At 40.5% G+C, this 20,038-nt stretch overlaps 1 protein-coding gene across 2 annotated transcripts in view; it reads right to left on the bottom strand.

Annotated features, from left to right (window-relative positions):
• The window catches only part of SLC24A2 (solute carrier family 24 member 2), a 280,639-nt gene extending 276,118 nt beyond the window's left edge, over positions 1-4,521 (bottom strand). For both annotated transcript variants that reach the window (XM_003407338.4, XM_003407339.4), the window contains exon 1: positions 3,592-4,521. In XM_003407338.4, the coding sequence (XP_003407386.1) occupies positions 3,592-4,521 (930 nt within the window). The remainder of the gene's footprint in view (positions 1-3,591) is intronic.
• Positions 4,522-20,038: the final 15,517 nt, after the last annotated feature.

Below are 20,038 nucleotides of genomic sequence, written 5' to 3'. Positions count from 1 at the left end.
CCATAGCTTATAGGCTACTTATTTCAAACAAAATTCTATACAATAAAATTTCAGGAAACCGAAGGCATCTGGATGTTTCTTTGGAGTTTATGGTGATATTTGGCACGCATATATTCACTGTATGGGAATGGGAGCCTCTAAAAATTATAATACAACAAATATTATGTGCCTCATGAGTCAGAATTGACTCGACAACACACAACAGCAACAAGGAGAAAAATGCCTTGCTTAACACAATGATTCACTGGGGTAGGTCAAATCTTCAAAGAATATTTTGAAATTCTCGAATTTGAAATAATTTATTCTGATTCACTTTTCATTTAAGTAGGGAAGGTAAAAGGAAGCGAACTAACATTTATTGAATAACCTGTATGTGCCAAGGACTATGTTGGTTGCTTAACATTCATTTCTTCATTTAATAATTTCCCCATTACCTTATGAAGTAGGTTATTTTTATCTCATTTTCCAAATTAGGGAACTGAGGCTCAAAGGGTTTCAGTAACTTCTCTGAGGTCACAGGCTTATTACAGAACCAGGATTAAAGCCCTTTCCTCCCTGAGTCAGAGCCCTAGAATTCTCCACTATGTCATGGTGCTATACGACTTTTTAAAGACAATAGTATCACTCAAGGAAACACACACATGGTAGAACAATTAAAGAAACTACTATTTTAACTAAGAAAAAAATTTTCACATTTTTCCTTGTTCACAGTTCCCTATGACATACATTATCACTAAAGAAACCAAATTAAGATTTTCAACTTGTCTATGAAGTCGGTGAGTATGAGTAGTTTCAAAGATATTTCACTGCCCAGAGCCCAGCAGAGTTGATAATATTTTAGCAAGAACCATTTGATGATTTGTCAGAGAAAATCTAAAATGTGTTTCACCACTTTCTCAAACTCTCATGCCCCAGAACCCTGCAAATAAGACAATAAGGTGACTGCATAAAATGCACGCTTAGCATTTTGCTCCCTAAGTTCCTGTACCGCACATTCCTCTCTACGAAGATTCCACTGAGGGCCACATTTGCTTGGAGTCTTTTTGCTGAGTGTTCTGATGATGTGAAAAGCACTGACTTCTGTAGGAAAGATGGGGGACACAGCCAAAAACCAGCCTTGCAGACCAGAGAACCTGACAACCACACTCTAAAACCCACTCCTCTTCGGATCACTTTATGGCCAGTAGTCGGGGAGTGAAACCACCATGACATTCTGAAATCAGGCATATGACAAGGCTGTAGCTGCCGAGAAAAATTTATTTTCCAGCCGTGATTCGAAAGTGAAATTGGCCGGGTGAAATTTCCAGAAGGAAATCCCATATCATTATGCACTGTTCCATCTAAAAATGTATGACCGTGTTCTAGAATTTTTGAGGAAAATCAGATAACACAGACATAAAAAAACAAAAAACCAACTTCCTACCGCCATGATGACTTGTAGTTCGTTTTAATTATTAAATACCACGAGAATCAATAATGATTAAGTGGAATAAATTAAAACTGGTGCTAAAAGGAAAATAAAACAATGAGCATTCTTGCAGAAAAATCAGAAACAAGAGAAATAGTGATGAATATAACCTGCTTTCTTTTTTCGTTAGGCAAATCCAGAATTTCCAAATAAAGAAATGCATGATACTAAGTGTTGCCCAAAGTTAATATGCATAACAACTGTTACGAAAGATCAGCCTGAGTTGCTGATTTTTAAGTTATCATAAAGATGACAAGGCAGTCCCCTGACTGAACAGGTAAAGACATTGCCAGGGCTGCTTTAATGAATTACAATTGACTAAACATGGCCTGTAAACTGTAGGAAAGGTGTCATCTCCCAAATGCATGAAACCAGTTTTCACCTTCTAAAAGCAGATTACCAAATCCCCTGCAATCTCGTCATACACTGTTGTGTTGCTCTGCAAATTCCTTTTTTATACACGTTGTCACATAATCTTGGGACAAGTCAGTGTCTACTAATGAAGTTCCACTGTGGTGTAACTAACCAAAAAAAGTACTGTACCGAGTACTCTCAAAGAATTTTTACCCTTCATACGCCCAGGATATTTATAAGAAACCAAGTCATTTCCTTGCTTTTGAAAAATGAGTATGTCTTTCCCTTGATGGTCATTCTAGTTGGAATAAACACAGACTATGAATGCAAACCACTCCAACTAGCAGTCAGGCTTAAGGAGAGAGTTTGGGGGATCATCCTTCTGGCTACAAAGTGGAGCAGGGAGACAGGCTCCGATAACGATCCTGCCTTATGCCCAGGATATGAATTTAGTCATCACCTCCGAATGCTTGTTTGTGATGCATGTATTTCGCAAGATGATTTTTTTTTTTCTGACTAGAGTTTCTAACACGTATACAGTGAGAGAAATGTTTGAAGAAATGTAGGATAAAACATTTCTCTTTTGCATATAATATTTTCAGAAATTTTGTCAGCATTTTTTTCTTCTGTACTTCACTTCCATTTCACGGCTGCTACAAAAATGATGGTCGTCAAACTTGACTATAAAGGAACGATGTACATTTAGCTAAATTAATACCGTTTTTTCATTTGCTTTCTGGAAAAAAACATCCTATCCCCAACTCAAACATCTGTTTTTAGCGTACATGAGAAGTTCCCCAGCTCCTAATATGAAAAGTCTGCATATGTGTTTTGGTTTTCTGCTTAAAATCACGTTCAGAGATGACACTCCAATGTCAGGATAGAAATCAGAATTGCAGGATGACACTTAACATAAAATTTTATTGATGCTGCTTATCCATTATTTAAAAAATATTAGTCTACATTTTTGAAGAATAATGCTTTCTCAGCTCTTTACCAATTTGTCCCCCACCTAAGTGGCAGGATGGTCACTAGGTCATTAGACGTACCACAAACTCTTGCTGTAAAAATATTTTGGGTGTTGTGTATTACAGTGTGGAAAATGGATGACCACACCACAGAAGCAGGCAGCAGGGCTTGCTCAGTGACTCTGTTTCCCATGGACCCAGATCAGTTCCTAAGCCAGCGATCTGAAGCAAAATCGTGTGAGTCCAGAGTAACGGCCACGGCCAGTTCTGCTGGGCCCCAGGCTGCTTATTTAAAGGTATAGCTCTGGTGACATGAATAAACTTTCTTCCCTAAAAATCTTTAAAGAGATGATTCTTGATAATTGTGATGCACACACTTAAAAAAAAGAAAAAGGCCCCTAATTTGCTAAGTACATACATACTTTCACATGAAAATTAAATTGCTCCCCAAAGCATTATGCCTACATTCAGAAAATAAGAGACAACTAACTGCTGAGGCTGTTCTGGGACGCTTATGCAACCTATATTTACATATGCCTTAGTCAGAAACAAGAAGCTCGGAGACTTAGTAAACAACTACAGGAATATCCCTAAATTGTTTTTTCCACTGTCATGTCAGTCTGGCTATCAAAGAACTTCAGGATACAATCTGCTATCCACTAGAGCCCAAAACATCATTTTATATATATGTATATAAAGCTGCAGATCTCAAAAATATCAGAATTCAGAACTATGATCAAGAAGAACATTAAACAGACAACGGTCAAGAAGAATATTAAATAAACAACCACCACCACCAACCTTTGCTTGGGCCTCTGGTGCGGTCACTTTGACGACTTTATTGCGGTTTATCACTTGTTTCACCCATCTTTCTACTTGGACGTTGAACTTCATGAATACCACATAGCTAAAATAAGCTGTTAATAGAAGCAAGCTTTCCCACCACATAATAACATTATCCAGGAAAAAAATGATCAGCATGATCAAGTCAACAATGTAGAAGGACACATCCCGAAAGAGCGGCCACCACGTCAGGTTTAAGATTTCTCTAGAAAACAGAGCACACATGCCAATAACAAAGAGGATGTTGAACACTGCTGAGCCCACTATTGTGCCTATGCCAACGTTGCTGTGGGCAATAAATACCCCTATGAGAGATGTGAAAAGTTCTGGGGCTGAGCCTCCGGCAGCCATAAAAGTGGCTCCAGCAACATCGTCAGAGATGCCCAGTTTTTCGGTGATGACAGTCAAAGAAGGGACAAAGAACTCATCACAGACGATGGCTAATGCTATGAACATGTAGATCATTCCAATGACATGGAGAATGATGGCGCCTTTTCTTCGATCCTCGAGGGAAAAGATGTCTCTTGGGTAGTCTCCCTGGGCATGCTCTGTATTATTCTCAGATTTGTCTTCCTGAGGAAGAGGGGGCTGTGGAGTATAATCCCAAATCTTGTCATTTAAATCTAAGAGAGTTCTTTGACGGTAACCTTGTACTATCCTAGGGCCACTTACACTATTGGCTCCTCCTGTGCTCTGTGTTTCTATCTCAGAAAAGGCACTGGTTGAAAACGAGACAGTGCTAACGGCCATCAGGCCCATGAAAAGGCCTAAGATTCTAATTAATTTCAGTTTTTTCCTGATATTATAATGTCTCCTGCAGCCAGACGGTGACTCATCCAAACCCCATTTCTCAAGGAACGTGATGGTAGTGCTTTGATGCAGATCCATCCTGGCTCTTCTGGTGGATATGGTTGGTCTTCAAACTTGAGTCAGCCAGATGTTTTCTTTCATACTTTTCCTCACTTTCTAGTTCAAGGTGCTTGTGCAGCACTTCCACAATCAGGGGTTCTTATACTTCAAGGGAAATATTTTCATCATTTATCCTTAAATAAAAAGTAAAAATGAGAATAAGTAAACCATACAATCATACGTCTTCTTTACAAAAAGAACTTTGCAGATAAGATAAAATCCTATCTGGCAGCTGTGTGACCTTGAGTTATTAACGCCTCTGTGCCTCGGTTTCCCCATTTGAAAAGCAAGGACAATGATAGCGTCTACCACCCAGGATTTTTTGAGGAGAAAATGAATGAAAACATATGAAGCATTTAAGGTAGGATGGGGCACATAGCAGGTACTTACTGATCTTGTGAGTATAAACCCAAATATGTAATTTGGTAAACCCAACAGTAGGAGTAGACTACGTAGATGTGTGTGAATTTAAAAATTTTATAACTGAAAACCCACCAGTTCATCCCACCTGAAATCATGTAACAACCTCCCAGTGATAAACCCATTTCTCCCAGAACTATCTCCAGGCTTGACAACCAATAGTTATTCATCTTGTTTTCTTTTAGTTCAATTATATAATTACCAGTTGCAGGCAAACTTTTCTCATTTAATCTATCATTTGGAAAGGGTTGTATGTTGGAGGAAGTAGTGCTCTTTTTCCTGAAGACACAAAGATCCCAGGATCTTGTTTTTCATGAAAAAGCTCTCTTATCATATGGAGAGAAGTAGCCTTTCAAAAATTTAAGTTATACAAGAATGTTCGGGAGATGCGAACAAACTGTCATCCCTAAACACCTACACATTGTTTACAGCTAAAGCTTTTTAAATAATAAGAAAACTTCAGTCATATTTAAGAAACAGTAAAACAGACACCTCTTAGGTGAACTAACACATTGTGGTGAGCTTAACAAGCAGGCTATTTCAAGACCAAATACATATTTCATAAACAATATGCAAATTGCAGCAACACCTCTGTCCTAGAAATCTGCCAGAAATAGCCCCAACACTGTCTCTCTAGTAGGTTTGACATCAAAAGCAGAGTTGTCATTCTCTATCCCATAGAGGAGATGTGTAAAATATCCCCATACGACAGCTGATACTCCGAAGGTTTCCCGTTTTTTCTTTAAAAACACATTTTTCTACATCAGCAATTACATTTTAGAAGCATTCGCTGAGATCGTTTCAGGTGTAAAATAAGCTAATTAAACACACACCAGTTAAACACTGAGATTAGCTGGAGTTCAGGTTTCCAGAGCAGAGCAAGAGCGTAAACACAAGTCAAACCAGGCTGTGTTGCTGCTACTCCTGAGATAACCCAACCTCATCACGGAGATTCCCGGCTGGCTGCAGATGTCGACGCTTAGCAGGAAAGATTAAGCGACTCACTGCGCTCAGGGGATTCTCGCAAGGCCCGGCCTAGGCTACGGCGGGGACCGACTCAACTCCCCGCCGCACGCCCAGCTTCTGCCCAAGCCGGGCTCGCTCTGCAAACCCACCACCCAGCTCCCTGTGAGCTACTTCGGCTGGCGAAGTACGTCCCCAGCCGCGCCTCAACTTGGCCCTGAAGGGTCCCAAACTTTCCCTGGTGGGTTAATAGGAAAATAAAACTAAGGGACAGACGCCCACCTGCAAGCCGGAGCCGGGAGCTGGGATGGAGCTTGGGTAGGCGCTTGGCCCGCAGCTTCCCGGATCGCTTGTGGGTCGAAGGGGATGGGGGTGCAGAAGCAAGGGTTACAGGGTGGGAGAAGCGGGGGCTCGGAAAAGCGCGCCCCAGAGCGGAGAGAGTTGGCTAACTCCTAGAGGGGCCTGGGGAGCCCACATCTGCGGCGGAGCCACCTGTGAGCCTTCGGCGCAGCAGCGGGATGTGCGCTCCCGGGATCCAGGGACAACGACCACCGCAGCCACCACGCCTGGCGGTTGGCAGGGGCCAGGGCTGCGCGCACAAAGCGCAGCCTCCCGCACTTACCGGGATACGCCAGGAGGACGCGAAGTCGGCTGGGGTCGCAGCACGGCCGGCCGTTCCGTCCCGCAGTTCCTCTGCCCGCGACTTCTCGCTCCGAGGCCCGGGCTCCGGCTCGCGCTCGCCGCCGCTCTCGTCGGACCGGGCTGGGAGCCGGAGGAGACTGAGCGCAGCGAGCTTGGCGCGCCGCGTCTGGCGCTGCCCGGCCCCCGCCGGCCCCTCCCTCTCGCCTCTGCCCGGGGAGCGGGGCCGCAGCGCCCTCAGCTCGGCGCCCGCGGCTCCACGCCTCCGGGCGCAGAGGCCCACGCTGGCAGCCGTCTCTTAGAAGATTTCTCTGCAGTGGGGACGAGGGGTCAGGATTTGCAGGCGAGCAAGGGCAGAAAGGAGAAATCGCATGGGTCGGTAAGGCGCCAGATTCCCAAAGCCTGAAAGTGCTGCCAACTTTGGGGTCACCTATGCTGAGCAACCCCTCTTCCCCAATTACATGCAGATAGTAGTGATATCAGTCACGTGTTTCTTTAGGAGGCAATGTAAGGCTTGAGTTTAAAGGTGGAAAAACGTCTAGAGAAAACGCATCCGGGCAGGCTATGTGGGTCCAGGGTTTCCGGAGTCTCGGGTTGGGATGGTCTGGACACACTAAGGTCTTCAAGCAGACTTGCTGGCTGACCTTTCATGTTTATGAGTGACGAAACAAAGACCCAAAACACAGTCATTTTGAGTCACAGAGTTCCGGTTCTGGCTTCAGAACTCCCAGCCCAGTGGTCCTTTCTGCCCTGCATGGGAAGCAAAACGCTGAGGATTATTGTTAGGGGCCGTTGAGTCGGTTCCAACTCACAGGACCCTATGTACAACAGCACAAAACACTGCCTGCTCTTGCCTCATACTCACAATTGCTGCTGTGTTTGAGTCCGTTGTTGCAGCAGCCACTGTGTCAGTCCGTTTCATTCTCTTTCTCTTTAGCTGACCCTCTACCTTACCAAGCATGATGTCCTTCCTGGTCCCTCCTGATAACATGTCCAAAGTATGCGAGAAAAGTCTCACCATCCTCCCTTCTAAGGAGCATTCTGGCTGTACTTCTTCCAAGACAGGTTTGTTTGTTCTTCTGGCAGTCCATGGTATAGTCTTCGCCAACACCATAATTCAAAGGCACCTATTCTCCTTTGGTCTTCCTTATTCATTGTCCAGCTTTCACATGCATGTGAGGTGATTGAAAATACCATGTTGCGGATTACAGGCAAGAATTTTGGCTAAAGGGGATGAGATGAGATAAACCAGTTACTGAGGAAGCCCCTCTTAGCTAGCTCCATGACCACCCCAAAACCGCCAAGAGGTGCCCACCACATGAAGCCTTTGAGGCTTTCAGCTCGTTTCCCACGCTGCTTACCCTCTACTTTCCTTCTGGTTGCCATACCAGGTCAGAAAGGGGCTCTCCATACCTTTCTTGGGCTGGAGGAACATCCCTTTCATCCCAAAAGCTTACTACCTCTGACAAGAATAACATTCTATATTCATCAGTCACTTCTGAGTTATAAAAAGGGCAGAAGGGAGACACAGACATGCATGGGAGAAGACAGAAGCCCTGTGAGGATCATCTACAAGCCAAGAAATGCTAAGGAACCAAGGAACAACCAGATGTACCCACAAGGAAGGAATCAACACAGCCAAGACCTTGATATGGACTTTTAGCCACCAGAACTGTGAGAAAACAAATTTCTGTTCTTTAAAGCTACCTACTTGTGGTATTTATCTTCTAGCAGCACTAGGTAACTGAGGCAATATCTGAACAAATATAAACTTTAGGTCCCTGGGTAGTGTAAGTGGTTTGTTCCTGGTTAAATATAAACTCAGATCTATTCAGTGATGCTGGAGAAGAAAGGCCTGGTATCTGCTTTGTAAGATCGCAGTTTCACTTTGAAGCACATGGGGTCACCGTGAATCAGAATCAACTCCATGGCAATTTTTTTTGTTTTTAATAAATGTTAGTTGGCATTTTATTTACCCTTCTACTTTTAACTGTTTAATTTGTTTGAACATACTGTTTAATAGAGTTTATGAGAGTCGTTGGTGATTACCAACTAGGGATAAACCCATTGCCATTGAGTCATTTCTGTCTCACAGAAACCCTATAGCACAGAGTAGTAGGGTTTCCAAGGCTGTAATCTTTTCTAAAGCAGATTGCGCCGTCTTTCTCCCTCGGAGTGGCTGACGGGTTTAAACCACCAGCCTTTCGGTTTAGCAGCCGAGCACTTAATCGCTGCGCCACCAGGGCTCCTTTTGTAATTCTTGAGAGAAACCTTTCAAAAATCAATAATGAATTTTAAAAAGCATGGGATCATACTTAAGCTAATAAAGGACTTTATTATAAAACTGCCCAAAAGGTGCTAGTTAATAATTTTGCGAACACACATCACTTTCACATAGAAATATAAAATGGCATAATTGAGGGTAGTGTTAGGAAGGTGCCCTTACTCCCATCCCAAATTGCAATCCCATTTGGCACTGTGCCTGCAACTCCACCATTAGAGATTCATTGCATTGGCTTTTATTTTACATCTTCAGATTTTTTTTTAAAGTAAATGGCTCTAGAGTTACAGTACTAGTAAGCAATTTTATATTGTTTTTGACTTGACATTTAGTCTAAAGGAAGAGAAATTCTAGTAAATTATCATGAGGGGAAGATGGGAGAGAAATAGCTGAGCCAGAAAGTTCTGGGCAACCAAGGGACAAGATGAAGTATTTAGCTTTTACCTTGTCAGTGTAACCATCTTATTCTTCATTCTCCCCCACACACCACTTTCCTTCTGCCTTTTATTTCAGTCTCTAGCTTCTTTGTTATCAGTATCTGCAAGCCATCAGGGTATATAGAGAGGATTCCATCTGGACTAAAGCATTGGGCCCCAACCTTGAAATAGCTAATCATTAGAATCACCTGGAGGTATACTTTTTTTTTTTTAACAGATTCCTGACAAGGACCCCCTTCTCCTTCCTCCCCTTACTGGGAGCTCCTTGAGGGCAAAATCAGTGTCATGCAGGGCAATTGTCCAATAGGCAGTTTCACATTTTTTCCAGCACATCGAAGATTCTGCTTCTAGGTATGGTTGGCATCTGTCTCTCTCCCAACCCCACAGCACCTTCCTACAGAGTCAAAGCCTATTTTCAAATGTACAATCCCGGACTAGGGCAGATGACCCGGTAAGCAAGGCAAGCATGGGCTTACCTGTGTTTACTTACTAATTTGTAGTGAACAATTTCATTACAGATTAATAACTCGTGTGAAATTGTTCACTACAGACTAGGATGCAAGTGCAAGTAAGCCCTTGCTTGCCTTGCTTGTTGGATAACCTGCCCTTGCATTTCCTAACATCTAGCAGAGGACCTGGCATTTCTTCAACACCTATCTGTGGAATGAATTAATGAGCTGCTGGCAAATGCAATTACTGAAAGGAGAGTGAGTCCATCAGGAGGGCGTGGGTCATACGGAATTAACTGCTCAGGAGTCGTAGTGGCTTAAAACAACAAAGTTGCTTGTTTTTCACTCACACCACCTGTCCTCTGTGAGTTCTGCTGTGTCATCCTCATTCCTGACCCCAAGCTGGTCACCCTCTGGAATATTGCCACTTGCTGGCATAGAGGGAAAAGGAACATGGTAACTCTTGTACAGGTAGTCCCCGATTTACGACTATTCAGGTTACGACAAACTGCGTGTATGAACGACTTTTTTTAATACGTCTTATCTTAGTAATATACACTAGAAAAAAAGTTGCAGCACGTAATTTGCTGATATCATTCTCAGATGTTGACTTGCAGATGTTCAAAGTTATGATTCATAAAGATACTGATAATAAAAGGCAATAATAATAAAAACTAAAAAAAAAAAAAAAATGAGGTATTCACCTTATGTCAGAACTGACTTAGGACGAAGTCGTTGGAACAGAACCCATTGTAAGCTGAGGACTACCTGTGCTGACTCTTTGAGCTTCAGCTTGGCAGGGACTGCTCAAATTTCATTGCCTAAAGCAAGTCACACAGCGATATCTATCTTCAAGGAAGAAAGTCCAAGCGTACTATGTGTCTGGAAGAAGAATGGGAAGATTCGATGGCCACCAGTAACAACCACCATGATGGGCAAGAGGAGTGAAAAAGGAAGGGAACTAGCGTGTTTTACACCTACAATGAACTAGGAGTTTCCACATCTCCGATCTCAGAGTTTTATCACTATGATTATTCCCCTTTTATAGATGAAGAAACCAAGGCTCAGTGAAGTTAAGTAGCCTCTCCACTATCAAACAGCTTGCATCTGAACCCAATTTTGTCTCCAAAGCCTGAGTTCTTTGTACCAGTTCTCATTGTGTATGACTGAGGTTTTTAGTCCCTGTCTAATTCTCGCCTTGCAGGAAGGAGACCTGGGTTCAATTCCTGGGCAATGCGCCCCATGTGGAACCACTGCCCATCTGTCGTTAGAAGTTTGCGTGCTGCTATGATCCTGGACAGGTTTCAGAGGAGCTTCCAGAATAAGGCAAATTAAGAAGAAAGGCCTGGTGATCTATTTTGGGAAATCAGCCAATGAAATCCCTATGAATCACAAGGGTCCCACTTGCAACCCGTCATGGCAGGGTATCATTCCATTGTGCATGGGGCCAATGCAAGATGGGAACCAGACTTGATGGCAGCTAACAATAACAAGGCAGCTACATCTTTCCTGTTGAGATTACATGCTTAGATGGTTCTTGTGGATTTCTTTTACCACCGGCCAGTCTGCAATCCAGGATAACTATCTAGTTCCTAAGAGGATCTGTTTTGCTTTTTTAAAAACCACAGGTGTAAATATCCAAATAAAATCCTGATGTTCTGCAAAAAATGCTCTCCTCGATTCCCCGTCTGAGGGCTGACTTTGTTTTCCTTTGCATTTGGCTCATTTTTTGGCTGGTGGTTCTCCCCTTTCAGTTCAATGAGAACCATAAAAGCAGAAGAAAATATCTGTGGGTTCGAGGGATGCAAATACAGGCTTCTTTGCTTTTGACAGTGGTTTCTGCAAAAGCACTTAAAAGAACACACCCAAATTATTGCTCCCTCCTCTTTCCTTTCCCACTTAGGAGATGAGAGGTTATTTTTACATTAGGAACAGGAATTTGCCCAGGCTTGAATGCCCAGGAAGCACAGAAATTCAGTTTCCCTTTGCAACATGAGCTCAGCTTCAGTGCTCCTGAGTGCTAAGGTAGGGCACTGTACTGATGCCAAGACGTCTAGGGAGAGGGCAGGAGCAGGGTCCATCGATTTCACAAAGGGACCTGAAGTCTCAAACCTTGGCTGTCCTCCTGATTCTACCAGGGACTTCCTGAGTGACCCCTAGGGTGCCCCTTTGTCTCTCAGAGCTGCATCAGCAAGGAAATAAGGATAAATAATACTGTTAAGTGAGACCTGCTGGAGAAGAGGGCACAGAATCAACACAGCCCACTCTGAGGCGAGCAAGCACTTTTTTTTTTTTTTAGTTTATATCATTTTTTTTTGAAATTGTGGTAAGTATATATATATATGGAAACCCTGGTGGTGCAGTGGTTAAGAGCTATGGCTGCTAACCAAAAGGTTGGTAGTTTGAATCCACCATGCATTCCTTGGAAACTCTATGGGGCAGTTCTACTCTGTTCTATAAGGTCATTAAAAAAAAAAACCAAACCCAGTGTATGAGTTGGAATTGACTCGATGGCAACTGGTTTGCTTTTTTAAAAATATATATGTATAAAACACAACATTTGCCATTTTAACATTTTTCACATGTACAATTCAGTGACATTAATTACGTCAACCATATCGTTCACCCAAACTTGTTGCTGTCAAGTTGATTCTGACTCATGGCAACCCCATGTGGTACAGAGTGGAACTGCTCCACAGGGTTTTCTTGGCTGTAATGTTTACAGAAGCTGATCGCCACTCATTTCTTTCATGGTGCCAGGTGGGTTTGAACCATCGACCTTTAGATTAGTAGCAAGTGCAAACTGTGCCACCCAGGGGCTTATGTTGTGTGACAGCCAACACTGTATTTCCAGGGTTTTTTTTCCATCTCAATTAACAGAAGCTCCGTGTCGTCTAAGTAATGACTCCCCCTTCCCCCTTCCCCCTCTCTCCCATCCCTGGTAACCACTAACAAACTTTGGTCTCTCTACATTTGCCTATTCTAGATATTCCATATAAGTGGGATCATGGATAAATAAAATGTTGTACATACATACAGTGGAATATTACTCTGCCACAAAGAGAAACGAAGTCCTGATACATGGTACAACATGGATGAACCTTGAAAACATGCTGAGTGAAATAAATGTGTCACAAAAGTAGTTCTTTTTAACAGCTCAAAAAATTACGTGCCTCTTGTCTTCCTTCTTAAACCACAGTCTCTCTTTACCTATTGCCAATTCAGAATTTCAACCTGTAATAAAGTCTAAAATACTGAGAAAGAAAACACATGTGCCTTAAGCCTCAGATGTAAGATAAGCCAACAGGAATGTGCTGTATCTTTGGTTTTGGAGGACCGAAATAAAATACTTGTTTTATTTATTTTATAAAATTAAAATAAATATGTCACTAATCATACTAATTGTATTTGTACCACACCTCAGATGTCTCAAGCTGTCCAGTTTAACAACACCTCTCCCCCCACATACAAATAGTGTATACATGTGGAATGGGGTGAGGTGGGGTGTCTCAACATCCCAATTCCATGTCAGCAGGCCTCTATTGGCCCAACACTGGAGTTCAGTCAGTAAGTTTGGTGCTGCCGCTCACCATATCCCCAATTAGCCTTTATTGGTAGTAGTGGTGACAGTTTATCTTCCACCTGTCACTCCTTTTTCTTATTTCTCCATTTTTTTACAACCAAGATGGGAAGGCACATGATATAATTGGGCCCCATCAAACACTCCAAATACGACTACAACTCTTAGATCAAAAAAAGCCTGCAATACTCTCCCCCCACAACTCCAGATTCCTGGTTTCTAAAACTAACCATTTTCAAAGATTTTAGCTGTTTTTATTTTTTCCTGGTATTTATCATCTTTCCAAGTAGTAGGCTCATTTTGCTATCTCTATTAAATTTCTATTATGGAAGAGGATTTCTCCCCACTTGCTCCCTGAAGCCCTCATCTGAACATATTCCCTTTCCCCATCCTTCCAATATAGTTATATCGCCATTCTGAATAAATTAATATTCACTATTTACATTCTTCTGATTATGCAAATACAATAATCAGTTGAGCTACATAGTACACTCATTTGCCTCAAACCTCTAACAGAACTGTACATCTCCCCTCAGTATTTTCTCAAACATATCAGTTGATCTAATCTGTCCATTTTCCCCTTTAGGAGACATTGCTCCCGGAGCCCTCTGCCCTTCTGCTGCCATATGGACATCACAGCTTTCTAGGCCTGCTGCTCATTTGTTATCCTACGATTTCCCTTTGCCTCTTATTTGTGTTAAAACTCCTGTTTCCTGAGTTCACATCTTTCTCTTATTTACTCCCTTGTTTATTGGAGTATATCCTCCAGTATCCTTCTCAGAAGGGCACAGGGGAGGAGAATTTTTGAATCCCTGTGTGTTCTTAATGCCTTTATTCTACTCTGATACTTTATTTAAAATATGGCTTTGTGTAAATGTATATGCTAGAAATTGTCTTCCCATGACCTAAGCCATGGTATTTTCAATTGCCTCACATGCAGGTGAGGCCTGGACAATGAATAAGGAAGACTGAAGAAGAATTATTGCCTTAGATTTATGGTGTTGCTGAAGAACATTGAATATACTATGGACTGCCAGAAGAACAAACAAACCTGTCCTGGAAGAAGTACAGCCAGAATGTCCCTTAGAAGAAAGGATGGAGAAACTTTGTCTCGCTTACTTTGGACACATTATCAGAAGGGACCAATCCCTGGAAAAGGACATCAGGCTTGGTAAAGCAGAGGGTCAGTAAAAAAGAGAAAGACCCTCAAGGAGATGGAGTGACACAGTGGCTGCAACAATGGGCTCAAATATAGCAACAGAGGATGGCACAGAATCAAGCCATGTTTCTTTCTGTTGTAAATGGGGTCGCTATTAGTCAAAACTGACCGGATGATACCTAACAACTATGTCTTCACTATCTTTGGTCTTCCATTGTTACTGTAGAAAAGCCTGATACCATTCATATTCCTGGTTTCTTTTTGATGGGGCCTGTTTTTTATTTACAGAAGATTTTAGAATTTTTATTTGTGGTGTTCTAAAATTTCATGATAATGTGCCTTGGAGTGGATCTTCTCTCATTCATTATTTTTACCCTAGAAACTCATCTGTGTCTGGGAAGTTTGTTTTTGTGATATTTAAAAAAAGAATTTTCTTTCCTCTATTTTCTGTGTCCTCTTTCTGGAGTCTCTATTATTCTGATATTGACCTTCCTTGCCTGATCATGTAATTACAATATTTTTTTTTCCATTTTCATCTCTTAAGAGATGTTCTCAGCTTTAGCATTTAACGCTTCTAATGTTTTTTAAAAAAAGCTATCATATTTTTAGTTTTCTAAAGCTCTACCTTACTTTTTGTGTATTTCTTTTTTATATACCTTCCTGTTTTTATTTCACAGGTCTAGTAGCTTCTTTATGAAGGAGCCCTGGCGGCTCTTGGCTGCTAACCTAAAGATTGGCAGTTCAAATCCACTAATGGCTCCGAAGGAGAAAATACCTGACAATCTGCTCTCATAAAGATCACAGCCTAGGAAAGCCTATGGGGCAGTTCTACTCTGTCTTATAGGATCACTATGAGTTGGAATCGATTCCAACTCATGATGATCCATGTGTCACAGAGCAGAACTGAGCTCCATAGAGTCTTCTTGGCTGTAGTATTTACAGAAGCAGATTGCCAGGCCCACTGATAAATGGGTCCCTGTCACAGCAACATCTAAGAAATAGTTGTAGCTCTACTGCTAGTTGGCCAGTGTCCAGTAGACAGCACAGATGCATCCTGTATTCTCTGTAAAACTCTCTGTGCTTTGTCTTCACCCTGAAATTACAGTTGCTATTGCATCTGTCCTATAGGGTTTTTTTTTATTGCATCTAAATAGGGTTTTTTTTTTTTTTTTGGTCTTTTATAGATACCATGTCATAGTTTTTGAGTAAGTAGTAAATGCATAATGTTTTAGTGTTTCTAAATTTAAGAATTTATAACAAAATAATGAAAACAAATACCTAGAATAAAGGGGCAACAAAGTTTGGTTAAGTTTCTCAATATTCCTTTTAAATGTAATAAACAAGAATCCTTTGGATCTGTGGGAGCATAAAGAAGAAATGATATTGAAAATGAACTGTGGTCTGGTACATCTTCTGGTATGTGGAAAAGTTAGAACAGATGAAAATGTCTCTCCATACTTTCAAGAATAAGTGCCAGAAAAAACAAATACTTTATGAATTTAAAAATATCTATGATTGGCTTATTATTGCTAGTGACATAAATGTTGGCTTTCAATGGTGCTCAAAATTATATCATAAATGTTAAGAGATAAAAATGTTAAACAACTGTTTCAGCAGACCGGAAATCATCTTCTGTTAAAGTTCATGGTTTAAACAAAGAAAATTTATAGTCATCAGTGAGGAAAAAAAATTAAAACATCAAGAAAGAGTAAAATGACAAACATTTCCAAAAGTTTGGAAAAAGTCAAATTATTTGATGCTTAAAATATGGACATTTTTTAGCAATGATATTCGATAGAACTTCAGCAGAAGAATAATATCAATATGGACACAATTTTAATCTATATTTTGAGTGCTGGCTTGTTAAAAGCATATCTACTGAAATGAGAACATTACTTTTGGAAAACATAAATCAAGACGATAAAATTTCTATTGCTACTGATGAAGGCATCGCTGTTCTATGTAAACATAGTTGAATAATTTGCTTTAAATGAAAACATCAATACTTTGAAGAGAGCTGAAAGATTTTTTTTTTAAATCTTGGAGAGTTGAAATAAGGAAGATCTGAAATCTATAAGAGTTTTTGTTTCTGGTGTTTGAGAAAAATAATTTCAATGAAATATATCAACATAAAAACTTCACTGAAATTTATATAGACGTGCCAGTGTAATTTTAGGGAGAAAGCCTGAAGTTTTAACCGTAACTTTGAAAAAAAATTCTGGATGTTTTAATTTGGCACTATCTAAATTGCCATATTCAATTGTTTCTGGATAATGTAGTAAAATACATAAAATAAATATTTTCTCAATAACTATACTTTACTACTATTCATCAAATAAACACCAGAGAGAATTAAGCAGTATTTCTGAAGAGAGGAAAAATAAAATAACGAAAATTAGAGAAATATTTGGAATTCAATTGTTAGCTTATAGTGCTAGAACTAAAAAGCAATTTGGAAATTGTATCACGTCACTATTATAAATTGTAAAAGTGGTAGTTAAATATTCGAGAAATGAAAAAATTTTTTTTTTTCAGTTTTTAAACATCTTTTTTTTGTCATTCTTAGTTGCTGTGAAGTTGATTCTGCCTCATGGTGATCCCATGTTTGCAGAGTAGGACTGCTCCACTGGGTTTCCAAGGCTACGACCTTTTGGAAGCAGATTGCCAGGCCTGTCTTTTGAGGCATCTCTGGGTGGGTTCAAAAACATCTTTATTGAGATATAATTCAGATACCACAAAATTTATCATCTTGAAGTGTGCAATTTAGTGATTTTTAATAAAGAAAAATGATATTTAGTAAAGAAGAAATGATATCCACAATGAACTGTGGTCTGGAACATCTGATGCTGTGGAAAAACAAGGAAGTGTGATTTTTCCAACCCTGCTCTTCTTTCTTAGGATTGTTTTGGCTATTCTGGTCCCTTGCATTTCTAAATAAATTTTAAGACCAGCTTGACAATTTCTGCAAAGAAGCCAGTTGGGATTTTGATAGGGGTTGTGTTGACTCTGTAGATCAATTTGGAAGGTGTCACCATCTTAACAATGTTGCCTCTTACAATCCATGAACATGGATGTCTTTACTTTGTTTAGGTCTTCTTTAACTTTTTTCAACAATGTTTTATAGGTTTTAACCGTATAACTTTTACACTTCTTTTGTTAAATTTATTCCCAAGAATTTTATTATTTTTGAAGCTATTGTAATGGAATCGTTTCCCTAATTTTATTCCTGGATTGCTAGTGAAGAGGAATGGCTTTGCATTCATTGTCAAAAAGAGCATTTCAAGTTCTATCCAGAAGTACAATGCTGTCAGTGACAGGATAATATCCATATGTCTACAAGGAAGACTAGTTAATACGGCTATTATTCAAATTTATGTACCAATCACTAAGGTCAAAGATGAAGAAGTTAAAGATTTTTACCAACTTCTGCAGTCTGAAATTGATCAAACACGCATTCAGGATGCATTAATAATTAGTGCTGATTGGAATGTGAAAGTTGGAAACTAAGAAGGATTAGTAGTTGAAAAATATGGCCTTGGTGATAGAAATGATGCTGGAGATCACATCATAGAATTTTATAAGACCAATGACTTCTTTATTGCAAATAACTTTTTTCAACAACATAAACAGTGACTATACGTGTGGACCTCACTGGAAGGAATACACAGGGATCGCATTGACTACATCTGTGGAAAGAGACAATGAAAAAGCTCAATATCATTAGTCAGAACAAGACCAGGGGCCAACTGCGAAACAGACCATCAGTTGCTCATATGCAAGTTCAAGTTAAAGCTGAAGAAAATTAGAACAAGTGTACAAGAGCGAAAGTACTACCTTGAATACATCCCACCTGAATTGAGAGACCATCTCAAGAATAGAGTTGACATATTGAACACTAATGACTGAAGACCAGATGAGTTGTAGAATGACATCAAGGACATTATATATGAAGAAAGCAAGAGGTCATTAAAAAGGCAGGAAAGAAAGAAGAGACTGAAATGGATGTCAGAACAGACTCTGCAACTAGCTGTTGAATGTCGAGTAGCTAAAATGAATGGAAGAAATGATGAAGTAAAAGAGCTGAACAGAAGATTTCAAAGAGCAGCTGGAGAAGACAAAGTAAAGTATTGTAATGACATGTGCAAAGACTTGGAGTAAGAAAACTAAAAGAGAAGAGCACACTTGACATTTCTGAAGCTGAAAGAACTGAAAAAGAAGTTCAAGCCTCAAGTTGCAATAGTGAAGGATTCTACGGGCAAAATACTGAACGAGGCAGAAAGCATCAAAGGAAGATGAAAGGAATACACAGAGTCACAGTACCAAAAAGAATTGGTTGATGTCGAATCATTTCAGGAGGTAGCATATGATCAAGATCTGATGGTACGGAAGGAAGAAGTCCAAGCTGCACTGAAGACACTGGCGTAAAACAAGGCTCCAGAAATACCATCTGAGATGTTTCAACAAATGGTTACAGCACTGGAGATGCTCACTCATCTATGCCAAGAAATTTGGAAGACAGCTACCTGGCCAACCAACTGGAAGAGATCCATATTTAAGCCTATTCCAAAGAAAGGTGATCCAACGGAACACAGAAATTATCAAGCAATATCATTAATATCACATGCAAGCAAAATTTTGCTGAAGATCATTCAAAAGCAGTTGTAGCAGTACATGGACAGGGAACTGCCCAAAATTCAAGCCGATTCAGAAGAGGACTTGGAATGAGGGATATCATTGCTGATGTTAGATGGATCCTGGCTGAAAGCAGAGAATACCAGAAAGATATTTACCTGTGTTTTATTGACTATGCAAAGGCACTCAACTGTGTGGATCATAACAAATGGTGGATAACATTGCGAAGAATGGGAGTTCCAGAACAGTTAATTGTGCTTGTGAGCAACCTGTACATAGATCAAGAGGCTGTTGTTCAAACAGAACAAGGGGACACTTTGTGGTTTAAAGTCAGGAAAGGTATGCACCAGGGTTGTATCCTTTCACCATACTTATTCAGTCTGTATGCTGAGTAAGTGATCCAAAAAACTAGGCTATATGAAGAAGAATGTGGCATCAGGATTGGAGGAAAACTCGTCAACAACTGGCATTATGCAGATGACACAGCCTTGCATGCTGAAAGTGAAGAGAACATGAAGCACTTACTGATTAAGATCAAAGACTGCAGCCTTCAGTATGAATCACACCTTAACATAAATAAAACAAAAATCTTTACAACTGGACCAATAAGCAACACCATGATAAAGAGAGAAAAGATTGAAGTTCTCAAGGATTTCATTTTACTTGGATCCACAATCAACACCTACTGACGCCACAGTCAAGAAATTAAAGGACACATTGCATTGAGGAAATCTGCTGCAAGAGACCCCTTTAAGGTGTTAAAAAGCAAAGATGTGGGGGCAGGGGCAAGACGGCAGAGTAGTCAGATGCTTCTGGTGAAACCTCTTACAACAAAGACCCGAAAAAACAAGTGAAAAGATTACATTTATGACAAGCTAGAAGCCTTAAACATCAAAGGCAAAGTTAGAAAACAGACTGAGTGGCAGGGGGAGGGAG

This window comes from Loxodonta africana, chromosome 9 (genome assembly GCF_030014295.1).
Source record: "Loxodonta africana isolate mLoxAfr1 chromosome 9, mLoxAfr1.hap2, whole genome shotgun sequence".
In the NCBI taxonomy this organism is placed as follows: Eukaryota; Metazoa; Chordata; class Mammalia; order Proboscidea; family Elephantidae; genus Loxodonta; species Loxodonta africana.
This window is presented reverse-complemented; position numbering and strand designations above follow the sequence as displayed.